This window comes from Stegostoma tigrinum, chromosome 2 (genome assembly GCF_030684315.1).
Source record: "Stegostoma tigrinum isolate sSteTig4 chromosome 2, sSteTig4.hap1, whole genome shotgun sequence".
NCBI lineage: Eukaryota > Metazoa > Chordata > Chondrichthyes > Orectolobiformes > Stegostomatidae > Stegostoma > Stegostoma tigrinum.
The window spans coordinates 60,178,298-60,202,320 of record NC_081355.1 but is presented as its reverse complement, the minus strand read 5'-3'; the positions used below and the strand labels follow the sequence as shown (position 1 = coordinate 60,202,320).

Here is a 24,023-nt window from a genome sequence, read left to right as displayed (position 1 = left end):
TGGACCACTCGCCAGAGGTCCTTCCGCAACAGGTAGGTGATCCAGGCGAATGTCCAATCAACGGCGGGCAACGGCCGTCTCGCCCCCTCCACCCTACACCAATCAGCGCTGGGTAGGTGGATGATTTCCCCACGCCCCCTGGCGGGCGGGGATAATTGTTGCGTCCGCGCTCCGGGAGCGTGCGGATTTCTTTGTGACGTCAGCGATGGGAATGAGAGTTGAGCGGTGAGAGTGAACGAGTGGGAGCTGCCACGTATACATGGGTTTGGGACTGAGCACAACGGGGGTAATTGAAGATAGGACTTATACTCGCTAAAAAGTGGGAGGAAAGGACGTTTTGCATACTATGTTGGCCACGGGTGTACACGTTTCTCACGCACTCGTTTTCACCTTCGTGCTGGGTTTTGCCAGCAGTGCTCTGATTCCAGAGCCCGATGTGAAAATTGACGTGCTGCAAAAACCTTTCCTCTGTCACCGAAAGACCAAACTAGGTGACCAGTTACGGATACATTACACTGGATTTTTTGAGAATGGCACCATGTTTTACTCCAGGTAAGTCTGCGAGGTTCAGGGCTAAGTATGTATTTCCGAGTTTAAAGCGTCAAAAAGTTTCCGAGTTGCCTGATGAGCAAAGCAAGAGTGAGTCGAATTATAACGGTGAAGCAAAAATTTTGCCTGTACTGTGCCTTTTACAATCTGGGGATATCCAAGGGCAATTAATTAGTGCTCAGCAACATCCAACAAACAACAATGAAATATGCATCCACGTAATATGCTTTAGCTTTTGGCTGAAGCATGAATGTGCGGTTAGGAGACGAGGAAAACCCCTCTATTCTTAGAATGAGATTGTAAGAGCTGCCAATGTTGCAGTCAGAGATAAGTGTGGAGCTGGAGGAATACAGCAGGTCAGACAAGCATCAGAGGAGCAGGAAGGGTGACGTTTCGGGTCGGGAGACTTTTTTTCTGAAGACGGCTGGAGACTCTGCCGTGACACCACTGAATTATAATGAGTGGTGTGCAAGCACTTCTCACATTGTTTTCCAGTCAGCCGACGTCTGAAATGATTATTCCGGACGGCAAGTAATGCGGAAACACCCTCTGTTAAGCCATTTAAAACATTGCTTAAAGTTTAACTGGCAGCAATATAACTTCAGAAACTTTAATTGCCAAATTTTGAAATTGCTAGGCATACCAGGTGTAGTGTATGCTACTTGTATGCAGTTAATAGGCATCAGTTGGGGATTGATGCTGCTATAAATGGGGTATTTAACTAACTTTTTTTCAGTTTTTGAATTCTGGATTATCACTGGAAGCAGTGGGATTTATTACCATAGATTTGTACTCCAGACGTGTGCACCTAAGATGTTCCAGTACAATGTGGTCAATTACCCAGTAATGTCCTGGCCACAAAAGGCTGGACTACTCCAAACTTGACAATTACACTTTATCAGGCTAAGTGATCACAGTGGTTGTTGAAAGTGCTATCCAGACAGCACCTGCTTCTCAATGCCCTACAGCCCAACGGTATCAATGTAGATTTCGCCAGCTTCAAAATCGCCCCTTCCCCCACTGCATCCCAAAACCAGCCCAGCTCGTCCCCACGTGCCTAACCTGTTCTTCCTCTCACCTATCCCCTCCTCCCACCTCAAGCCATATCTCCATTTCCTACCTACTAACCTCATCCCGACTCCTTGACCTGTCCGTCCTCCCCAGACTGACACATCCCCGCCCATACACTCCTCTGCACCTATCTTCTTCTCTATCCATCTTTGGTCTGCCTCCCCCTCTCTCCCTATTTATTTCAGAACCCTCTCCCCATCCCCCTCTCTGATGAAGGATCTAGGCCCGAAACGTCAGCTTTTGTGCTCCTAAGATGCTGTGTTCATCCAGCCCCACACTTTGTTATCTCAATGATTTGTCCACTGAGTTTGGGTTCTACCAGGCTGCTCAGCTGTTGACCTTATTACACTTTCTGTCTAAACATGGAAAAATAGTGTAGAAAACAAGAGCTAGTGTCAAGGAGCTTGATTAAAAGTTGACCCATTGATCATCAGGAGGTCTCCACTGGTTGGTGTCATAGTCAGCACAGAGTAAGATGGTTGTGATTGCTGGAGGTCAGTCACTTCAGTTCTAGGACATCCCAGAAGGAATTCCTCGGGTATATATCTCCTAATCAATCTGTTCAGAGATGTTATACACACCTCTACAGCAGGTGAAACTTGAACCCAGATCATAGTCATACAGTGTGGAAACAGACTCTTTGGTCCAATCAGTCCATGCCCATCATAATTTCAAGTAAACTAGTCCCACCTGCTTGCACTTGGCCCATATCCCTCCAACCCTTTCTTACTCATGTACTTATCTAAATGTATTTTAACCATTATAACTATACCTGCATCTACAACTTCCTCTGGAAGGTCATTCCACACATGAAGCATTGTTTGTTTTTTTTTAAAAAAAAGTTGCCCCTCATGTCCTTGTTAAGTCTTTCTTGCTTATAAATATGTCCCCGTAATCTTGAAATCCCTCTACCACAGGGGAAAAGACCTTGCTTAAAGGCAGGTACATTACCACTAAAGCACCTTAGCCTTTGAGTTGCTCAAGGTAGTGTCCTATGCTTCAACAATGACTTTACCAGCATCATAAGATCAAAAGAGGGGTATTCATTGATGCTTGCGCAATGTTCAGTATCATTTGTGACTCCTTGGATACAAAAGTAGTCTGTGTTCATATGCAGCATGACCTCGCCAATATTCAGGCTTTTGCTGTTAAGTGACGAGTACCATGCACACCATACAAGTGGCAGGCAATGACCATCTCCATCAAGAACAAAATCTCACTATCACTGAATTCCCCATTATCAATGTCCTGAAGGTTGCCATTGACATTGTATTTATGGTCAGCCCAGTTCAATGAAAACAAAAGGAAGTCAGATACCAGCATTTCTGTGGCAAGTCAGTCATTTCCTGGCTCCTCAATGCCTTCTACCCCTTACAAGCCATCAATCAGGAGTATGATGGAAAACTCTCCATTTCCTGGATAAGTGTAGCACCAACAACACCGAACAAACTTGACACCAGGACAAAGCAGCCCATTGGCCCTCCAAACTATAAACCAGCCTGACTTGGAAATGTGTTGCTGTACCTTCAATGTCACTGCATCAAAATCCCGAATCCCCTTTCTTAACATCTGTGGTTGAAGAAGTCAACTCACTGTCACCTCCAGGGCAATTAAGAATGGGCAATAAATGCCAACATCCAATGATCAAATAATAAAACAAAAGGCCCTTCTAGCCTTAAATTACTTTTCGTACATTTTTTTCTACAAGTTATGAAAAAAAGCTTGGGGATTATTAGCTGTTATTTTAAGGGGAAGTAGTTATGCTACATTCATATAGAGCATTTCTCCATCCAAAATACTATGGTCAGTGTTAGGCATTGCACCTCTGAAATGAAATGTTAGCTTTTGCTGTCATGCAAGTTTGTCAGTGATACTGGGGCATAGAGGTTAGACTATGGTGCCAGTTTATATAAACTTGACTTGAATAAAGATGATTAAGCAGTGATCTGATTGCAGCCTTTAAAATGTCAGAAGGATCTATTAAGATAGTTCCAGAAAATCTCTTTACCCTAATGGAGGAATCACAAACAAGGGGGCATAACATAAAATGAGAGCTAACAGATTTGGGAGGGAAATTCCGAATGATTGTGACAAGGATAAACTTTCCCTCCTCATCCTTGATCTGTCTGCAGCTTTTGCTATGGATGACTGCAGTACACTTCTCCAATACAGCTCCAATATTGTCCAACTGGATGGTGCCTGTCTTGTTCTATTTTTGCTTATCAAATTGTATTGTTTAAAGGAGCTTCTCTTTCCACTTCACAGTTAGCCTTCCATGTCCCCAAAAGATCTATCCTTTGCTCCCTCCTAGTTGTCATCCAAATTATGCCCCTCAATAAGATTATTGGAAAATGTGGCATTAATCATCTCTCAAAAGTTGACGACACCTACTCTATTTCATTACCATCTGTCTTGACTCCTCCATTTTTATTAACTTGTTAGACTGCTTATCTGATATCCAAAACTGTGTGAGGGAAAAATGCCCTTCAATTTAAATATTAATATCATTGAAGTAAGTCACTGTTCCAAACTCTGTTTCCTCAATACTGACTCCATCCATCTCTGGCAACTCAGACTAAACTGTGATATTCGTGACATGAGTCATTTTTAATGACCTTCCAGCCACATATCCATGCCATCACCAAGGTCACTTATCTCTGCCTCTAACAACAAATGACATTTTTCCCCTATCTTAACTTGTCTGTTGCTGAAACTATCAATCACACCTTTGCTTCTAAACTTCACTATGAAAAGCATTCTAGACTGGTCTCCAACGTTATATTTTATTCACGTGAGCTCCAAAATTCTGGGGCCCATTTCCTTACTTGCATCATGCCCAATTTATCTATCATCCCATTTTTGCTGACCCACATCATTTTTAAAATTCTCATCGTACTAAAATCTTATCATTGCTTCTTCCTATGTAATTTCCTCCAACCCCATAGCCTTGAGATATTTGTGCTCATCTAATTCTGCCCTGTTGAGCATCCCTGATTTTAATTACTCTACCATTGGTGACTGAGACTTCAGGAACAAAACTCTGGAATTCCTTCCCCAAATTCCCTCTTATTCCTGTTAAGATGCTCCTTAAAAACAACCTCTTTGACCACATTTTTGGTAATCCTAATATTGCCTTGTATGACTTGGTGTTTAATTTTGATCGAGAGTACTCCTGTGAAGTGCCTTTAGATAAGTTACTACGTAGAGGCAATTCAGTCCAATATTTTCTACAGCTAAATAAACTAGCCACCCAGTCTAATCCCTAATTCCAGCTTCTGCCCTGTAGCCTTGCAGGTTGCTGTGCTTCCGGTAGAGATCAATGTTCATTTTAAATGAGTTGATGGTTTATGCCTCCACCAAACCAGGCAGCAAATTCCAGACACCCACCACCCTCTGGTTGCAAATGTTTTTCCTTGAGTCCCCTCTAATCCCTATCCTGATCACCTTAAATCTGTACCCCAGTACCTGACCTGTCCACTAGGGGAACATGGCATTTCTCTGTCCAATTTATACAACTATCTCACTATTTTGTCCAACTCAATTAAAACCTCAGCCTGTTTCATTCTTAAGACAATAACCATCACCTATCCAGTCTTTCCTCATAGCTATAATTTTCATGGTCTGCAACATTCGCATAAATCTTCTCTGTACTCTGTCTAGAATGGTTTCATCCTTTCTGTAATGCGGTTACCATGATTGTACACAGACTCCAGTTGTGCCCTAACTTGTGTCTTCTATCGTTACAGCATTACATTCCTGTTTTTAATATTCAATGCCAATAAAGGAAAATGTCAGATGATCCTTCTTTACAACTTTATCTACATGACCTGCCAACTTCTGTGACCTGTTGTCATGCATTCCATGGTGTCTCTCTTCCTCTGGTTCACTCAACATCCTCAAATTTATTGTGTTCCCTTGCTTTAATGCATAACCTCACACTTCTCTTAATTGAATTCTGTTTTCCATTTGTTCACCCATTCAGCCAAACTGTTGATACCTTCCTGCAGTCAACAGCCATTCTCCTCACCATCAACAACACGACTCACTTTTGTGTCATGTGCAAATTTTTCGATCATGGCACCCTATCTGTGACTAAGTCACTATTATATATCTCGACCTGCGGGGTACCTGACCTGTGGAAGACTGCTAGAAACTACTTTCCATTTGCATAAACATCTGTCAACCATTATCTTTTTTCTCCCCCCTTCTCTATCCCATGGGTTAATTTCTGTCCAGTCAACCATTTGGACCTTGCTAAATGCCCTACCAATATGAATACAGGCAACATCCTCTGCATGATCCTTATCAATCTTCCTTGTTACTTCCTCAAAAATTCAAATGAATTAGTAAGAAATAACCTTCCCACAACAAAAACATGTTGACCATCCCTGATTACTGCTTTTCTAGGTAACAATTAATCCTCCTTCTCAGTATTAATTCTAATAACTTTCCTTCCACTGGTGTCAGATAAATCAGTCTATAATTATTTCACCAATCCCTTTTGGCCTGTTAGAATAATGGTATGACATTTGCAAACCTCCGGTCTTCTAGTACCTTGCCTGTATCTAGTGAGGATTTGTATTTGTTTGTGACCTACTTGAATCTCGGCTTAAGTTTTGATTCTGAAACTATTTTATTACATTGCAGTCAAAAAAGCAACGACGGCCAGGCGATTTGGTTCACACTTGGGATCAAAGAATCCCTTATTGGCTGGGACAGAGGTTTACGTGAGATGTGTGCAGGAGAGAAGAGGAAGCTAGTCATTCCCCCAGCCCTTGCATTTGGAAAAGAAGGAAGAGGTACTGCACCCAAGTTTAACTACATGAAATGTTTTATTACATTTAATCCATGAAATATGATTTGGTAACATTTATCTTTTATTTCTGCTGCTCGTACTTAAAACTTTTTTTTTCTGTATACTTAACCACCAGCTTAGGAATTATTTCTCAAAATTTGTATGATTCTGGATCAGATATAATGACTTATACCAGACACTCAGATAATTGCACTGTTAGAGCATTTATGGTAATAGGGACATAGTAATTCTTGGAAAGTTCTGAATGCTCAAACCTTGGCTGTTTATCTTTTAATGTATGCAAGATTATCCTGCCTAAAAATTTTGGTGTTTTAGTGCTTGGTTTAATATGCTGTATACCGACCAGTCTCCCATCCAACCAGTTTATTTTCGCTGCAATTCAAGAAATTAATAAAAGCACAACAGTTGGAATGGGTTAGATCATTTGCAGGGTACAAGAAGTGAAAGAGCATGAAAGTTCTCTAGTCCCAGACATGTCAAGTATAAAAAGGCAAGTATCAGACTACTCGGGTTTCATGCAATTGCTTGAGTTGTTAACCATGTGGAGGCCAATAACCCTTAAGAGGGATATGAATTTCCAGTGACCAGAGCAAAGGATCACAATATTTCACACTGTAAGACATTTAGTGTAACAAAAATGAAAATCAACATTAAAACGTTATCTAACAGGCAACTAATATGTCAAACAAATACTGTTAAAGCTCAAAAAGATTCAATAAAGTAAATCTCTCACTGCATTTGTATATTTTCAGGAGCAATGGAGTCTGATATATAAAGGTCACATTCCTTCTGATTTCAACAGAATCTAATCCCTCTGTTCATGATCTTTTTGAAGCAGTTTTTTTATTTAATCTTCTGAAAAGTACCAGAATGGTTTGAAATAGTAAGGTAGCCTTTAACGTTCCTTGGTCTTTAAATCTTCTTCTTTCTAACAGAAACTCAACAAACTGCTTGGTGATAAACAGAAAATGATCATTTATCTGTGCCTCTCATTACAGCATTTGTTCACCATGTTCATCTCCAAACCCCCCTCTGATTCTGATAGTAGCTGGTTTTGCTGTGCATAGACTGTCTCCTTTGTACAGTTGTTAAACTTGCACCTTACTTTCAATAGGTTTTGGCCTCAGCCTCCATTTCTAAGAAAAGAGGTCAAATGGGCTTGGCTCCTGGCACCTTTCATAGATGGTCACATCTCCCATTCCAAGAATTTTGCCTCCCTTTTAATTTGAAGAGGCAGTTTAAAACACAAACATTTTAAAATCATACTGTTGTAAGATTTGATGTAACCAAGATTACGTGGTACACAAATATTCTTTAGGAGAGCTTTTCAGTAGGTTTGAGCTCATTGCTTTTAGTGCATATTATTTATGCAGAGTACAAAACCAGATTTTATTTAATATTACAAGCTAAATATCCTGCATCTTTTTTTTAACCTTTGTCAACTAATGTACTAAATAATTCTAACATGAAAATTGTTAAAAAATTTCTGATTAAATTACTGACCATTCCATGCTCTCTCTGTTTGGTTAACAGCTAACATGGTCATGCATACTCAGTGCATGTTCTTGAATTGAAGTCTTCGTTACCCAGTGACTTTTGCATGCTGTTGTCATTTATACTTTCTGGTAAGGTTGGTGATAAGTGAACAAAATGGATACCACAAATGAAATCATTCAACCTATCATAATTGTGCATCATCATTTTATGCCACATAGAAATAAAACAAGTGTGATCTTCCTCCAGAGTATGAGTGTGATTATAGTACTACTCTGAATCCTTATTCTGATTGAAACTCCTGTCAAGCCTTTAGCATCAGCAGCTGAGAACCACATAATATCTAAATGTCAGTATGTTAAGGCTGTTGAGAATGGTTAAACATTGAATATTGGATGACAAAATGGTTAGCTTTAGGTGTGAAACTTCCTGAGCTGTAATAGCTTGTCTGTACTCACTGGTGAGGATCGTGCCAAATATAACAACTTGAAAGAGGTGCACCAGGACCCAGCAAGGATTCAATAGCCCCAAAGATTAGTGTGGTTACATTCTGTTATTGAGGTTTGTGATTGATATCACCAGCAAGTGTCTGATTACTGGGCCCATCCTGGATACCCACATGTGAGAAGAGTCTGTAAAACATGTGAGGGTAGTTACCAGCTACTGCCCCCCTCCCTCCTCCCATCCCTACATACAAATCAAGTAGAAACAATAGAATACAAATCTTGATTCTTGGCTGTTTAGAGACTTTATTCATCAAATTATTCTGATTCGTTTTGGTACCATTACCAATGGACATAACGTGATAATACAATATCACCCCTAAATTCAGTGCTAATTTGCTAATCTCACCCAGAGTGAAAACAGGTGCTGTTGTGTGATAAGGCAGAGTTGAGGGAGCTGAACACCAGCTCCTATCATGCTATAACTCTTGTGGGTTGTCACTTCAGCACGCCTGAAATCTGAAGTGTTCATTTTCTACAGAACTCCTATAAACAGTTTAAAAAGTAAACAGGATTAATCATTTAGTCGTATATAGTATAACAGTTAATATAAAAATATATGTCCACATTTTAGCTTGTCTCCAGGTACATTTCGATATCTTTGTCAATTACATGACAAGTAAATCAAGGATACAAGACAGTAAGTTGATATTCTGATTAACAGATCTTTGCTTGGCAAAAGTGGAAGCAATAATTTCAGGAAAATTCTGTGATGTCATTATGTTCTTTTTAATTTTGAGCGCAAGTATTCTGTTTCACAACTAAATAAATTTTTTATATAGGAAAAATTCCACCTGAAAGCACCTTGATATTTGAAATTGAACTTCTTGAGATCAGAAATGGACCACGGTCACACGACTCTTTCCAAGAGATGGACCTCGACGATGACTGGAAATTGTCCAGACATGAAGTAAGACTAATCTTTTTTTATTTATCGGTATTCTCTAATATTCAGATGAAAATCTAGCCCAAAAAGTCTGAAACTGGGAGGAGCAATGCAACGATTTAAAAAAATGTACAGAATGCAGGTGGAAAGTGATCGAGTGAGTCCAGGCTTATAAAATTAAATTAAAGATCAAAAAGGTTGTTTAACCAAATAAAAATGTATCATGCCATTAAAATTTAATTACCTCCCAATTCACTGGCTTCAACGTTTACTCGTCAATTTAGCAGGTTACTGTTGGTTAGGACCACAAATTCAAATATTTCATATTTTTAATGTTCATTATATAGTTCAGGAAATTTTGAGGTAGAAGACAAACTATAGTTTGATTAGCCTGAAGTCAACTGTTGGCAAGCTTTTGGTGTCCGTTATTAAAGATGGGATTGCGGAGTACTTGGAAGTACATGGTAAAATCGAGCTGAGACATCATGGCTTCATCAAGGGGAGGTCATGCCTGATAAATCATTTAGAATTCTTTGAGGGATAACAAGCAAGTTAAACAAAGGACAGCCGGTGGATGTGATCTATGTAGATTTCCAGAAGGTACCACACAGGGCTGCTAAGCACGATAAGAGCCCATGGGAGTAGGGACAAGGATCTCCTATCTGACATGGTAAGTGGCATGGACAGGAAATTGGCTGACTGGCATAAAACAGAGAGTGGGCATAAGTTTTTTTTTCTGGGGTGACTAGTGGCATTCTACAGGGGATTGTGTGGACATCACAAGGATTCAGGTTACGCATTAATGATCTGGTTGAAGGAATTGAGGCCTTTGTTGTTAAGTTTGCAGATGACATAAAGATAATTGGAGGGTCTAGTCTTGAGTTAGTGGGGAGGCTACAGAAGGACTTGAACAGGCTAGGAGAGGGGATAAAGAAGTGGCAGATGGAAGACAATTGTGGGGAAATACACTTTAGGGTAAGAATAGATGAGTAGACTATTTTCTAAACCGGAAACAGCTTTGGAAATCTAAAGCACAAAGGGATTTGGGAGAGCTAGTTCAGGATATTCCTAAGGTTACCATGCAGATACAGTTGGCAATGTTAGCATTCGTTTCCAGTGATCTATTAGCAGAAGTGCATTGCTGAGACTATATCAGCTCTGGTCCGTATTTGGAACTTTGAGCAGTTTCGGTCTCCTTTCCTAAGGAAGGATGTGCTGGTTGTGGAGGGGATGCCAGAGGAAGTTTTACACGAATGATTTCCGAGATGAAAGGCTTGTCACATGAGCAGTGGTTAAGGACTCTGGGGCTGTACTGATGGGGTTTAGAAGAATGAAGGGGGATCTGATTGAAATGTCTGGATAGATTTGTCATGGAAAAGATGCTTCCATTGTTAGGAAAGACTAGGACCGAAGGGCGCAGCCTGAGAGTGAAGGGACAAACCTTCAGAAGTGAGATGAGGAGGAATTTCTTCAGCCAGAAGGTGGTTAGTCTGCAAAACACAGCTGTGGAGGCCAAGTCATCAAGTGTATTTAAGACTGAGGTAGTTTCATGATTGGTAAGAGGATCAATGGTTGTAGGAAAAAGCATGAAAATGGAGTTGAGAAACACATCAACTTTAATTGAATGGCAAAACAGTCTCTTTGGGCCAAATTGCCTAATTCTGCTCGTGAATTTCATGGTTTTATCGTTGCAGTGAAGCTTGTAAAGAAGCAAGAGAAATCACAGCAAATCTTGGCATTCCAAGATGCATGTGCAGAACCCAGAAATTATTGTTTGATCTACTCTAAAATTACAGTAAAAGTTGGCAACGTCAATGTTTTTTGTATCACAAAGTCCAGTTTACTGAGTTCCATGCCTGTCATTTTTCATAACTGCGGTCTGCTTTACCAATATCTTCCATCTACTCTCACTATTTACCCTGTTCAGGTTGACTCTTTTTATCCTCTTATTAGTTTTGGATCTGTCATACTCCTTGTCTGTACATCTCATTGTACTTCCTGTGCTATTAGTAAATAAGATTAAATTACATAGGTTCAGTTTAGTTATAACTTTATTTAACAGCTCAGATAACAACTTGGAGTTGCAGATAGCCACAAACGCACCCTGTCTCTAGCATGTTTGTTCTGGTCTGCAGTTGGTCATATGGTTTCATCCTGGTCTGTGGCTTATTAGTATATCCAGCTCTTAAAGTAAAAATTTCAATTTCTCTACTTATTGAATACACTCCTTCCTTTCTTGCACTACAATTTCTAATAATTATGTCAATATGCCTGCATATACCCTGCAATGAAAAATGCTCAGGCTGGAAACAGTATTTGTACTACCTTTTTATGTAACTTTTTTTTCCAACCCGCACGCCCCAACAACCCCAGAATTTTCCAGACTGGATTCTTTATTTTGCAAACTGAATTCACTGCATGTTTTGGATTAAAAACATATTCTTCATACAATAATTTAACTATAAATAAACAATATTTAGTTCCTTAAATTGTGCAAACTCTTGTAGGTGGAAAGATTTTGGCCATTTTTCAATGAAATTTACCTATGAAACAGTTCTTTTTTTGTTGAAATTATTGATTATTTTGAGAGAGTACAAAATGACTCCGTGCCTACATGATCACCCGAAATAAACAACTAGAAAATATTGTCCAGTCCAAAGTTTCAGGTGATAAATCACATCCTACCTTCAACTAGTTCAGATCACCCTTCAATAAAACGGAAAGTGCTGAAGAAACTCAGCAGAGTATGGCAATATCTTTAGAGAAACTGAGTTTGTATTGAGTCCGATTTGACTGTTGTTCAGCAAAGGCCATGTTTTCACTTGCATCGCACAGCTACTAAAGTAGATTGGTGCCATTAACAGACCCCTTACTGCACCAGCTGCCCACAGTTCTATTAAAAAAAGGTAGGTTTCCCCTGATCCACAACTTAAGTGTTAATAAGTTAAATAGTCAGTGGGTATACCATGTTCACTTCATGCCTGCCCACATGCAGTCCATGTGCACATTCATAATTGTCCAACAGGAATATTTCAAACAATTTGTTAAGCCCATACCTATTGGGTAAGCTGTTCCACTAAATAAAGCTTTTGTATGTAGATGTTTAGCATTTTGTAATATATAAAACACTTTCAATTTAAGTATATCAAGTACAAATATATTTTAGTTTTAGTCACTTCATAAACAGAATTTAAGTATTGCTGGAAAAAGATTTTGTCTTGCACTTATCATGGCAGAACCAAGTAAAGGGAAGATGATAGCCTAGTGGTAATATCACTGGACTCTTAATCCAGAGACCCAGATAACATTCTGGGGACCCAGGTTCAAATCCCACCATGGTAGATGGTGGAATTTGAATTCAATAAATATCTGGAGTTAAGAATCTAATGATGACCATGAATTCATTACCAATTGTCTGGAAAACCCATCTAGTTCACTGCCCTTTAGGGAAGGAAACTGCCATCTTTGCCTGGTCTGGCCTACATGTGACTACAGACCCTGGTTAACTCTGAGCTGCCCTCTGGGCAATTAGGGATGGGCAATAAATGCTGCCTGGTCAGCAATGCCTTCATCCTGTTAATGAATAAAGGAAAAAAAACTTGCAATTGTGACCTGATGGGTGTTGATGAAATTCTTTGATAGTGTTTTTTTAAGCAATATTTTAATTTTGTTTAATAATGCCATTTCCATCGCTCCAGAATTACTCAGATTTTTTAAAGGTGCAATCTCTAAAATGTAGAAATTTTATATGCTTTTGATTGTTTCTTCCTGCTAAATTTAATCCTGAATTATCTTTATAAATTAGGTGAAAGAGTATCTCCGCAGAGAATTTGATAAATATAGAGTTGCACAAAATGACACGCAACAGGACTCTATGGTCAACGACATCTTTAAGAATGAAGATGAAGACGAAGATGGATACATTTCTGCTAGAGAATTTACGTATAAACATGATGAGCTATAAGTCAATGGTTCTGTCCCTTCTACATATTTGGATATTACGTTGGTGATTTTAAGTGTTTGTTTTTCATAGGAGCAAGAATAACTTGACTGTAAAATAAGCCTGATAAATGAAATTGTTTTAGAAGCCTTATTTTAAAATTTAATCTGATACATTCTATAAGAGGAATGGATAAATTTGGATGGGATGTTTACCTCCAATTTGGATATTTTATACAATAATGTTGACATTCACTCAGTAAGTGCAGGCATTTCTGTGGGAATTAACATCAATCATAATTACGTGACCATCATCTTGATACTGTTGAGGAATCCCAGAAAAAAGGGCAACAACAACACTGTAGCAACATGGAACTACACCAAGAGGAGGAGGAATACCACTTCCAAGTGTTCAAGGATAATGGATATCCAAAGAACTGGGCCAGGAGATGCCTACAGGAGCAGCATCAGAAAGATCCTACACGCCCCAACACACTCATCACACTACCCTGCATCAGGAACACGTCAGAACTCAGCATAAGACTTTGACCGCTGGGCATCAGAGTGGCACACAAACCCACATCAAACCTACAACAAGTGTTCACCCAAACTAAAGACCCACTCCCTGCCATGGACAGGGTCAATGTCATCTACAAGATTTCTTGCAGAGACTGCGAGAAACACTACATCCGACAAACAGGAAGGAAACTAACAACAAGGGTACATGAACGCCAACTGGCTACAAAAAGACGTGATCAATACTCACTCCTCTCAATCCACGTGGACAAGGGGAAGCACAACTTCAACTGGGACAACACCAAGATCCTGGGACAGGCTAGGCAGAGACAAGCACGGAATTCCTGGAGGCATGGCACTCCACAAAGCAGGCTACTAATAAACACTTTGAATTCGACCTCCTATACATTCCACCATGGAGGAAACCTGGAAGTGAGGCAATCCATCTCAACAGACCCCAGAGTTTAAAAGCCAGGGGGGAGAACACACCAACACTTCATCAGAGGCTGCACTGAGGATGTTACCAAGCACGGTAATGAAATGTCTGCAGAACAACAAACCAGTTCGGCGAGCCAACCAACTTCAACACCCACAAGCTGAGCTACAACCTACTCCAAAACCTTAGAGGAACCTCAAGCACACTACTGGTTCCTTATATTAATTTTGAAAGGGGTTGCTGTCCTGCTCCATTTGCAAAGCTAAATTGTTATTCTTTGCACCCTACGACATTCGTGGTATCAAGGAGGGTGTTAGATAACAAAATGTTACGCCAATCTGCACCTTATCAATGAGTCATACACTCTCTTTAATTAGTTTATCATTGAATTTTTTTTACATAAAAATACTGCCAGTGTATTGAAGCATATGCTAGGAAGCTTGTTGTCGCAGTACAAAATGTGACAACTATCCTATTACTGATTTTTGCCTTTTACCACCCCTACCTGCCACAACAACAAACTTCAATTAGATGCCATTAATTGGAATAACGTTGTCTTTTTTCTTATTTATGAATGTTATTTATTATTGATCATGTTAAACTGTAGCCAAGATAATTATAGACGGAGCAAGATCATTCTGCTAACTTAATTCACCCACCTGCAGATCCTCCAATTCACTAAGCATCACATTCCAATTTCTTCTTTGGTACCAGAGTTTTTGACGCAACTGTCCTGCCTGAAGTCTGTTCCACATGTTCACTTTATGTAAATGACTTGTAGTCAGATTCCTAAAATCATTAGGTTGAATCCTTGTCCAACATTCTCAATTTAAAGTAATATTTATTTTATGTACTAAGGTTATCCTTTAAATGTTTCCTTTCCATGCTGAAGACCTTATATTTCTCTTGTCTTTCCTCACAACTTCAGACCTTTAGCATCAGCCTTCTAACCATTTCCTGCTCTGCCTTAAGTACTTGAGTGTCTTTGATTTGTTTCACCAGCTTGATCATGTGCTATGCTGAAAATTTGGCCTGACCAGAGTACTACATTGTTTGGCTATATTTCTTTCTGACTGGTAATGTCAGTATAGTTCCATGTTTTACTGGCCTTGTTGAATTATGCTCTGTTTGTATCTGTTGCAAGTCAAGTCTATAAGCCTTCCCCTTGGCTATTCTAAAAATTCACAAATTATGGTACAGATTTGTACTGCTAAAGACACAAACTCTACTTTGATTTTCTGAATAATTAGAAAAACATGTAACATTAAATTGTACCCACAGACCTTTAAAACTGTCATTCTGATATGCTCACTATGGGAAAGTAAAAGTAGAAAACATTTTACCTTTTCAAAATTAATAGATGTGATTGGTTATGCTGCAAGTGTGGTTTTAAATTCTGTCTGAATTGAACACTTAAAAGTAGGCACTGTTTACACTGTATTGTTTGAACTTGCCTGGAAATGGAGAACAAAGTGGAAATTAATACTGGATCAGCGACATATCTGCATCAAGGGAATAGAGCCGATACACAGATTTTACAATGAAGTGTTCTTCTCATCTTGGCACTTGTGAGGGGTTGCTGATAATCTGCTCAATGAAAACTCAACTCACTTGCCATTGAGTAATAATTAACTGGTGAATAATTAATTTGTGAAGGAGGAGCTGTAAAATAGAGTTGACTCCAAGTGATAGAATCAACAGTAGGAATTTGATTTTGTTTTAGAGCAGTGTTACTAATCCGATACTTGGTCAAGGAAACTTCACAGTATTCTAGAACGCTGTTGGTAATTGATCAGCCAGTCAAACTCATTGGGGCTAGGAATGTGGGACCTACAACACTTCTCAATTGACTCCAGATTGTTCAGTAGGTTGAACCCTGTAAACAGAAATTCTATTCATGTGGATTTCTCAGAAGTTGCATTTGGTAATTCTTCATGATTGACAGGTAGGAGACAGGCAAAAAGTTATAAATGACAAGTTTTGGCAAATCTAGTGGTGGTTTTTCTAAACATTTGTGGGATATGGGTGTTGCTGGCTGCCTAGCAATTCTTGCCCATCTCAAGTTGCCCTTGTGGTGATGTCTTTGTGGCACTTTATCATGAATGGCATCAAGCATTTTGAGTGGTGTTGGAGGTGCATTCATTGGGTAAGGTGGTGGTGAGCTGCCTTCTTAAACTGCTGCACTTCTCCGAAAGTGGGTTGACCCACAATGCTATTAGGCAAGGAATTCCATGACTTTGACCCAGTGACTGTGAAGCAACGGCAATATATTTCCAAGTCAGGATGGTGAAAGACTTGGAGGGGAACTTGGGGTGGTGGTATTCCCATATATCTGCTGCCCTTGTCCCTCTAGATTGAAGTAGTTGTGGCTTTGGAAGGTACTCTCTGAGGATCTTTGGTGAATTTCTACATTGCGTCTTTCATATAGTACATACTACTGCTATTGAGAGTTGGTGCTGCAGGGAGTGGATACTTGTGCGTGTAGTGCCAATCAACCGTGTTTTGTCCTGGATGGTGTCAAGCTTCTTGAGCGTCGTTGGGGCTGCACTCACGCAAGCACGTGGGGAGTATTCCATCATGCTCCTGACTTGTGCCTTTGTAGGTGGTGGACAGGCTTTGAAGAGTCAGGAGTTGAGATACTCACCGCTGTATTCCTAGATTCTGGCATGCTCTTGTAGCCACTGTTAATGTGGTAAGTCCAGTTGAGTTTCTGGTCAATGGTAACTCCCAGGATGTTGATAGTGGGTGATTTAGTGATGGTAACATCATTGAATGTCAAGAGGTGGTGGTTAGATTGTGCAATCATTGGCCAACATCCCCACTTAGACCTCATGATGGAGGGAAGGCCATTGAAGCAGCTGAAGACAGTTGGGTCGAGGACACTACCCTGAGGAACTCCTGGAGCTGAATTAATTGACATCCCACAACCACGACCATCTTCCTTTGTGTTAGGTATGCTTCCAACCATTGGAGAATTATCCCTTGATACTCATCATTGATTCCAGTTTTGCTAGGGCTTCTTGATGCCACATTTGGTCGAAAGTAGTCTTGATATCAAGGGCTGTCAATCTCACCTCACGTGGAATTCAGTTAATTTGAACCAAGGCTGTAATGAGATCAGGAGCTGAGTGGCCCTGGCGGAACCCAAACTGGGTGTCACTGAGCAGGTTATTGCTGAGGAGATGCTGCTGAATAGTACTGTTGATGACACTTCCCATCACTTTACTAATGAACAAGAGTACACTGGGGCAGTAATTGGCCAGGTTGGATTTGTCCTGCTTTTTATGTACAGGACATACTTAGGCAATTTTCCACTTTGTCTGGTAGATACCAGTGTTGTAACTGTACTGGAACAGCTTGCTAGGGGAGCGATAAGTTCTGGAGCACAAGTCTTCAGTATTATTGCTGGAATGTTGTCAGGGCCTGTAGCCTTTGCAGTATCCAGTGTCTCCAACTGTTTCTTGATGTCATGTGGAATGAATCGATTTGGCCGAAGACTGGTATCTATAATGCTGGGGACCACTGGAGGTGGCCGAGATGGATCATCCACCTGGCACTTCTGGCTGAAGATTGCTATGAATGCTTCAGCCTTATTTTTTTCACTTGATGTGCTGGGCTCTTCCATCATTGAACATGGGGATATTTGTGGAGAAGCCTCTTTAAAGTTAAAATGAGTTTCACATGGTTAGGCTGAGCACACTATTCTGACGATCTCCTGCTGAGATGATTGACATCTGACATCCAACAACCACAACCATCTTCCTTTGTATCAGGTATGAATCCAACCCAGTGGCTCAGTGGTTAGCACTGCTGCCTCACAGCACCAGGAACCCTGGTTCAATTGCACCCTCAGGCGACAGTGTGGAGCTTGCAAGTTCTCCCTCTATCTGTGTGGGTTTCCTCCGGGTGTTCCAGTTTCCTCCCACAGTCCAAAGCTGCGTAGGCTAGAGGGATTGGCAATGTTAAATTGCCCATAGTGTTCAGGGATGTGTAGATTAGATAGGTTATAGGGGAGGGGTCTGGATGGGATTCTGTCTGGGTTGGTCTGGATTTGTTAGGGCCTGTTTCTACACTTTAGGGATTCTGTGGAGAAATTGGGAATAGGGGATGGAATTTTTGCAGGAGGCTGGGTGGGAGGAGGTGTATTCTCGGTAGCTGTGAGTCGGTGGGCTTGAAATGGACATCAGTTACAAGCTGGTTGCCTGAGATGGAGACTGAGAGGTCCAGGAAGGTGAGGGATGTGCTGGAGATGGCCCAGGTGAAAAAATTCCATCCCCTATTCCCAATTCCTCCACCACCACCACCCTCCTGCAAAAATTCCATCCCCTATTCCCAATTTCTCCGCCTCCGCCGCATCTGCACCCAAGATGAGGCATTCCACTCCCACACATCCCAGATGTCCAAGTTCTTCAAGAACCGCAACTTTCCCCCCACAGTGGTTGAGAACGCCCTTGACCGCGTCTCCTGCATTTCCCGCAACACATCCCTCACACCCCGCCCCCGCCACAACCGCCCAAAGAGGATCCCCCTCGTTCTCACACACCACCCCACCAACCTCTGGATACAATGCATCATCCTCCGACACTTCCGCCATCTACAATCCGACCCTACCACCCAAGACATTTTTCCATCCCCACCCTTGTCTACTTTCCGGAGAGACCACTCTCTCCGTGACTCCCTTGTTCGCTCCACACTGCCCTCAAACCCCACCACACCTGGCACCTTCCCCTGCAACCGCAGGAAATGCTACACTTGCCTCCACACCTCCTCCCTCATCCCAGGCCCCAAGATGACATTCCACATTAAGCAGAGGTTCACCTGCACATCTGCCAATGTGGTACACTGTATCCATTGCACCCGGTGTGGCTTCCTCTACATTGGGGAAAACAAGCAGAGGCTTGGGGACCGCTTTGCAGAACACCTCCCAGTCGCAAACCATTTCCACTCCCCCTCCCATTCTTTAGATGACATGTCCATCATGGGCCTCCTGCAGCGCCACAATGATGCCACCCGAAGGTTGCAGGAACAGCAACTCATATTCCGCCTGGGAACCCTGCAGCCTAATGGTATCAATGTGGACTTCACCAGCTTCAAAATCTCCCCTTCCCCCACCGCATCCCAAAACCAGCCCAGCCTGTCTCCGCTTCCCTACCCTGTTCTTCCCCTCACCCATCCCTTCCTCCCACCTCAAGCCGCACCTCCATTTCCTACCTACTAACCTCATCCCGACTCCTTGACCTGTCCGTCTTCCCTGGACTGACCTATCCCCTCCTTACCTCCCCACCTATACTCTCCTCTCCACCTATCTTCTTTTCTGTCCATCTTCGGTCCGCCTCCCCCTCTCTCCCTATTTATTCCAGAACCCTCTCCCCATCCCCCTCTCTGTTGAAGGGTCTAGGCCCGAAACGTCAGCTTTTGTACTCCTGAGATGCTGCTGGGCCTGCTGTGTTCATCCAGCCTCACATTTTATTATCTTAGATTCTCCAGCATCTGCAGTTTCCATTATCAGTGTTGAGTGAATGGTTTGATTTGATGTGAGCAAAAGCCCACCAGTTTTGAAGTCCTGAGCTGGAAAACCATGAAGGCTGCAGGTTTATGTTGTTTTTCATCCATGTGATTGCTTGTGAAGATCTCCCATGTATTCTACCTTATGCCATTGGACAATAGCCTGAGAGTATCAGCTGCCAGTATAGATTCACAGTTCAGGGCACATTGACCACCTCTCTTTTTTTGAATAAATTCAGAGAATCTCTTATATCCATGGCAGAGGACCCACAGGGGTGAGGATTTTATCTTTGCACGAGACATTGGCTGGGATTACCTTGATGTAGGTAGCGGGAATTGGGCATGCCTCAGTGAAAATGATTGCTAAAACAGGATTTTCATTGTGGGTCAGTGCTGGATGCAGATTGCCAGCTGACCTGGGAAAGAAATTGCAAGCAGCCACATGGGCCTTCCTTTAATTCTGAGATTTTGTTCAGGTTATATTAGAAACACCCCCTCACCTCTCACACACTTCTCAAGCCACCTCATGTTCTCACCGCAGTGCCTCCGCCCTCATGCATCCAGTATTCACTATCTGGACAGAATGAACCCTATAACAATAACAGGAGGCGTAAAACAGCTTTTGAAAAGTTTTTTTTTGCTCACTTTGGTAAACAAAATTGTTTCATTGTAAGACAATAACTTTCACATTCATCCAGGTATTTCCCTATGTGATAAGCAGAATTCCTAATTAGGTTTAGCTGGGAATCCAATCATCCTGTTGAATGTGGGAGGTTAGGGAGCATTTCCTAATGATTACTAATGATTATGTCTGCAGGAAGTGAGTTTGGTTGAGATTCCTGTCAGAGCGCATCGATTGGTTGGAGCGGCGGTTAGAGGCAATGAGCAGTTGGCAGGAGATGGGGCTGTGATGGATGGCAATATCAGGAAGGTAGGAAAACCACAGTTACAATCAGGTAGAAGTGTTACATCTAGGAGGGGTAGGCAGGTAGTGCAGGAGTCTCCGGTGGCTGTCCCCGTCTCAAACAAGTATGCTGTTTTGGAAAATGTAGGGAATGATGCACTGTTAGGAAATGTACCATCAACAACTAATTTTCTGGTACTCAGGCTGTTTCTACTGTAACGAGGAGTATGTAAGGTTCCAAGTGGTCAATTGTTACAGGGTACTGTCTAGTCAGCGGCACAGACAGACATTTCTGTGGCCAACAGCAAGACAACAGAATGGTGTGTTGCATCCCTGGTGCTAGGGTCAAGTATGTCTCAGAGACGGTGCAGGATATTCTCAAAAGGGGCGAGGGACCAGCAGGTGGTCATTGTGCATGTTGGAACTAATGACATAGGATGAGAAGAGGATAAACCCTGGCTGACATGAAAAGGGTGAGTGTCAGACATACTGATGCTCTGGTGCCTGACTCTGGATGAGGTAGGGCTATAGTTGCAAACTGTTCATGTGTACATAAAAAGTGACTTGGTGACAGGATATCATCCTCCTGTAGAGTTATTTCAATGGCAATGAGAGTAAAGCATGATTCTGAAGAATCTCGCTCATGATAGTTTGTGAGTTGGCTCAGAGGCACGTTCGATGCAAGGTCAGGACCGGTTATGTAAAAAGTTTGGGTTGATGCAACAGTCCTGAATAAGCATGTGGACTATACGAAGGCTGTGAGTTCGCAAATGTTTTAGGAGCCTAATGTACCCTAGCCCTTGGAAACTTCAGAAATGCTGCTGAAACTCATGGATTCACCCTCTCCATAAAACATTGTTGAGTCATCTGAATCAAAGACGAACATGATGGAAATAGCTACCTCATCACCTTTGCTGCTAGAGAATGAAAGTCTACTGAGGTGTTCCTGCCCAAGATACAAGCTCCTGTATATTATAGACCATCCATATTGGACACCAAATTGGAGGAACCTGAGTTGGTGCTAAAACGTCCCAGGAGAAGCTACAAAAAAAAAACCAGTCTATGTCCTTGGACTCAGAGAGGGAGGGAAGTCGTGGTTGTAACAAGGCCAGCTAGCTCAGCAGTATATGAGTTCCCTGATTGGGGTTGTTAATCTGGTCCGATCAGGAAGCCCTGGCTGACATAAAAAGGTCAAGTATCAGGGACACTGACACTCTGGTGCCTGACTCTGAATGAGGCAGGACTTTAGTCAAGGACTGTTCATATGTAAATAAAGGGTGACTTGGCAATTTGGGATACCTGCCTGTGTAGAGTTATTTCAGACAGGATGTCTAATGAACTGCTTCATTGAGCCTCAATGAACAATGCATAACTAATTGCCCTTCAACTTCCTTCAGGTGGCACGGTGGCTCAGTGGTTAGCACTGCTGTCTGACCCAGTGCCAGGTTCAATTCTAGCCTCGGGTGACTGTCTGTGTGGAGTTTGCACATTCTCCCTGTATCTGCATGGATTTCTTCCGGGTGCTCCGGTTTCCTCCCACAGTCCAAAGATGTGCAGTTTAGGTGGATTGACCATGCTAAAATGCCTGTTGTGTTCAGGGATGTGTAGTTAGATGGATTGTGTGAGATGGGTCTGGGTGGGATGCTGTGAGGGTTGGTGTGGACTTGTTGAGCCAAAGGGCCTGTTTCCACACCGTGGGGGTTCTCTGGTTCTCTTTAAAAAAATAAGAAAATGAAGAACAAAGCAGTGCAGCAACAATGGCAGCTGCAGCCCTTTAATTTCAGCCAAGGCTACAACTACACATTGCCCATGTATTGATCATAAAATTCTGAGGGGATTGTAAAATCACTCTCACTTGGTTTGTCACTGATCTTAATTAACTTTTAATTGCTCATTTAGACCTTGGGAGTGACATCCTCATTCAGTGTGCTGTCCACCCTTGCGAAACTGTATTCTGAATCTATCGCCCTTGATTTTAAGCCCCCACTCCATTCTCAGGAGGCCCAGGGCCTATTTTCAAAGGTGATGCTCTAACCTATCAGTTTACTTCATATTAATTATTGGAGCTGTGTTAACTATGATGCAGATAATGCAAATAGCAATAACTTGTATTTATTTCTCATGTAAAGCAAATACATATAGTTTTTGCACAGTCAACCTATTTGTTATTGGTAATGCAATCACATGAATAACTCCCCAACAAAATGTCAATATTCAAATCTCTGAAAATGCTCTCCAGAGAATGGCAATGATGTATCATTCAATTAAAAGCCTTGGTGAATGTACAGAATTATTGATGGCTGAAGGCACTGGTGACTAATTCTTTAGTTGATGCGGTAATTTCTCACTTTAAAACCAAAAGCAAAGGAAAGATTAAATCGTCATAGGGTTTAAATATGATGGTGATTGAGCCAAATACTGTTTTAGAGTTTCACTTTTCTTAAAATAATAAAAATTGTCTGTATAGCATAATCAAACTTAGCAACTTATCACATTTCATCATGACAAGCCAATCACAAACAGAAAGGTAGGCTCACAGTATCAAAATAAATTGTCGGTATTCACCAATTAACAAAGACAAAATGGACTTAACGAGATTGCAATGACGAAGTCACAAGATGGGACTATCATTGCTAAAAGTCAACAATTTATGATGTATATATTAACATAGGTTGTCAAAATAAAACCAAAATGGCAAAAGTAGATATCTAGATATCCTTAATGAACAGAGGAGAGAAAAAAGGGAATAGAATGATATGCTGAGAGGCTTATGTGATATAGCTAGAATAACAGTATTCTGACTATATGCACCAGCAAAGACTAGTTGGCCTGAATTGATATTTCATGTGCTGAACATTCTACATAACTCCATGCCTTCTGGAATGAACTTACTTGTACTGCACCCCACCTTGGGGAGAATGTGCTATTGTATTTACTGCTTAGAACCAAAATCCTTCATAAGAAATTAATTATAGATTCAGATGTGAGCTAAAATGTCTGTTTGATTTTGTTCTTTCAGAGTTCTGATTCTGTTACCTTCCCATCATAGGATTAGTATCCATCTAAGAAAGAAAAACAAATAGAATTTCATTTTCATGACTCATTCATAGAGTGACAACATGGATAAGATTTTGCAACCTAGACGATGTACACATTTCCTGAATCAGTGATTGTTTTATATTAAGCCCTAGACGGTTGCTGTACTTTCAAAATCTAACTACTAGTCAAAAGCAATCAGAAATCAGCTTTAACATCTATCAGGTTTGTCACAACAAAAAGATTTGCAGTTATTGTGTGAAAATCCTAAAAGGGTTGCAGTGGCAATGCTAGATAACAAAGTGTGAAGCTGGATGAACACAGCAGACCAAGCAGCAGCTTAGGAGCACAAAAGCTGACGTTTCAGG

General features: G+C 41.3%; 1 protein-coding gene across 1 annotated transcript; it reads left to right on the top strand.

The window, feature by feature from the left end:
* Positions 1-211: 211 nt before the first annotated feature.
* On the top strand, positions 212-19,176 carry fkbp14 (FKBP prolyl isomerase 14). The gene is made up of 4 exons (XM_048562202.2): positions 212-552; positions 6,268-6,419; positions 9,216-9,343; positions 13,125-19,176. The coding sequence occupies exons 1-4, from the start codon at positions 347-349 to the stop codon at positions 13,281-13,283; spliced, it is 645 nt and encodes a 214-aa protein (XP_048418159.1). The 5' UTR covers positions 212-346; the 3' UTR covers positions 13,284-19,176.
* Positions 19,177-24,023: the final 4,847 nt, after the last annotated feature.

What these genes read in the sequence shown, in the direction of transcription:
- fkbp14 (XM_048562202.2), top strand. Translation starts at nt 347, where the DNA reads ATGTTGGCCACGGGTGTACACGTTTCTCACGCACTCGTTTTCACCTTC. An exon ending in GGCACCATGTTTTACTCCAG is followed by an intron (nt 553 to 6,267) that starts GTAAGTCTGCGA and finishes ATTACATTGCAG; the next exon opens with TCAAAAAAGCAACGACGGCC. An exon ending in ATTTGGAAAAGAAGGAAGAG is followed by an intron (nt 6,420 to 9,215) that starts GTACTGCACCCA and finishes TTTTTTATATAG; the next exon opens with GAAAAATTCCACCTGAAAGC.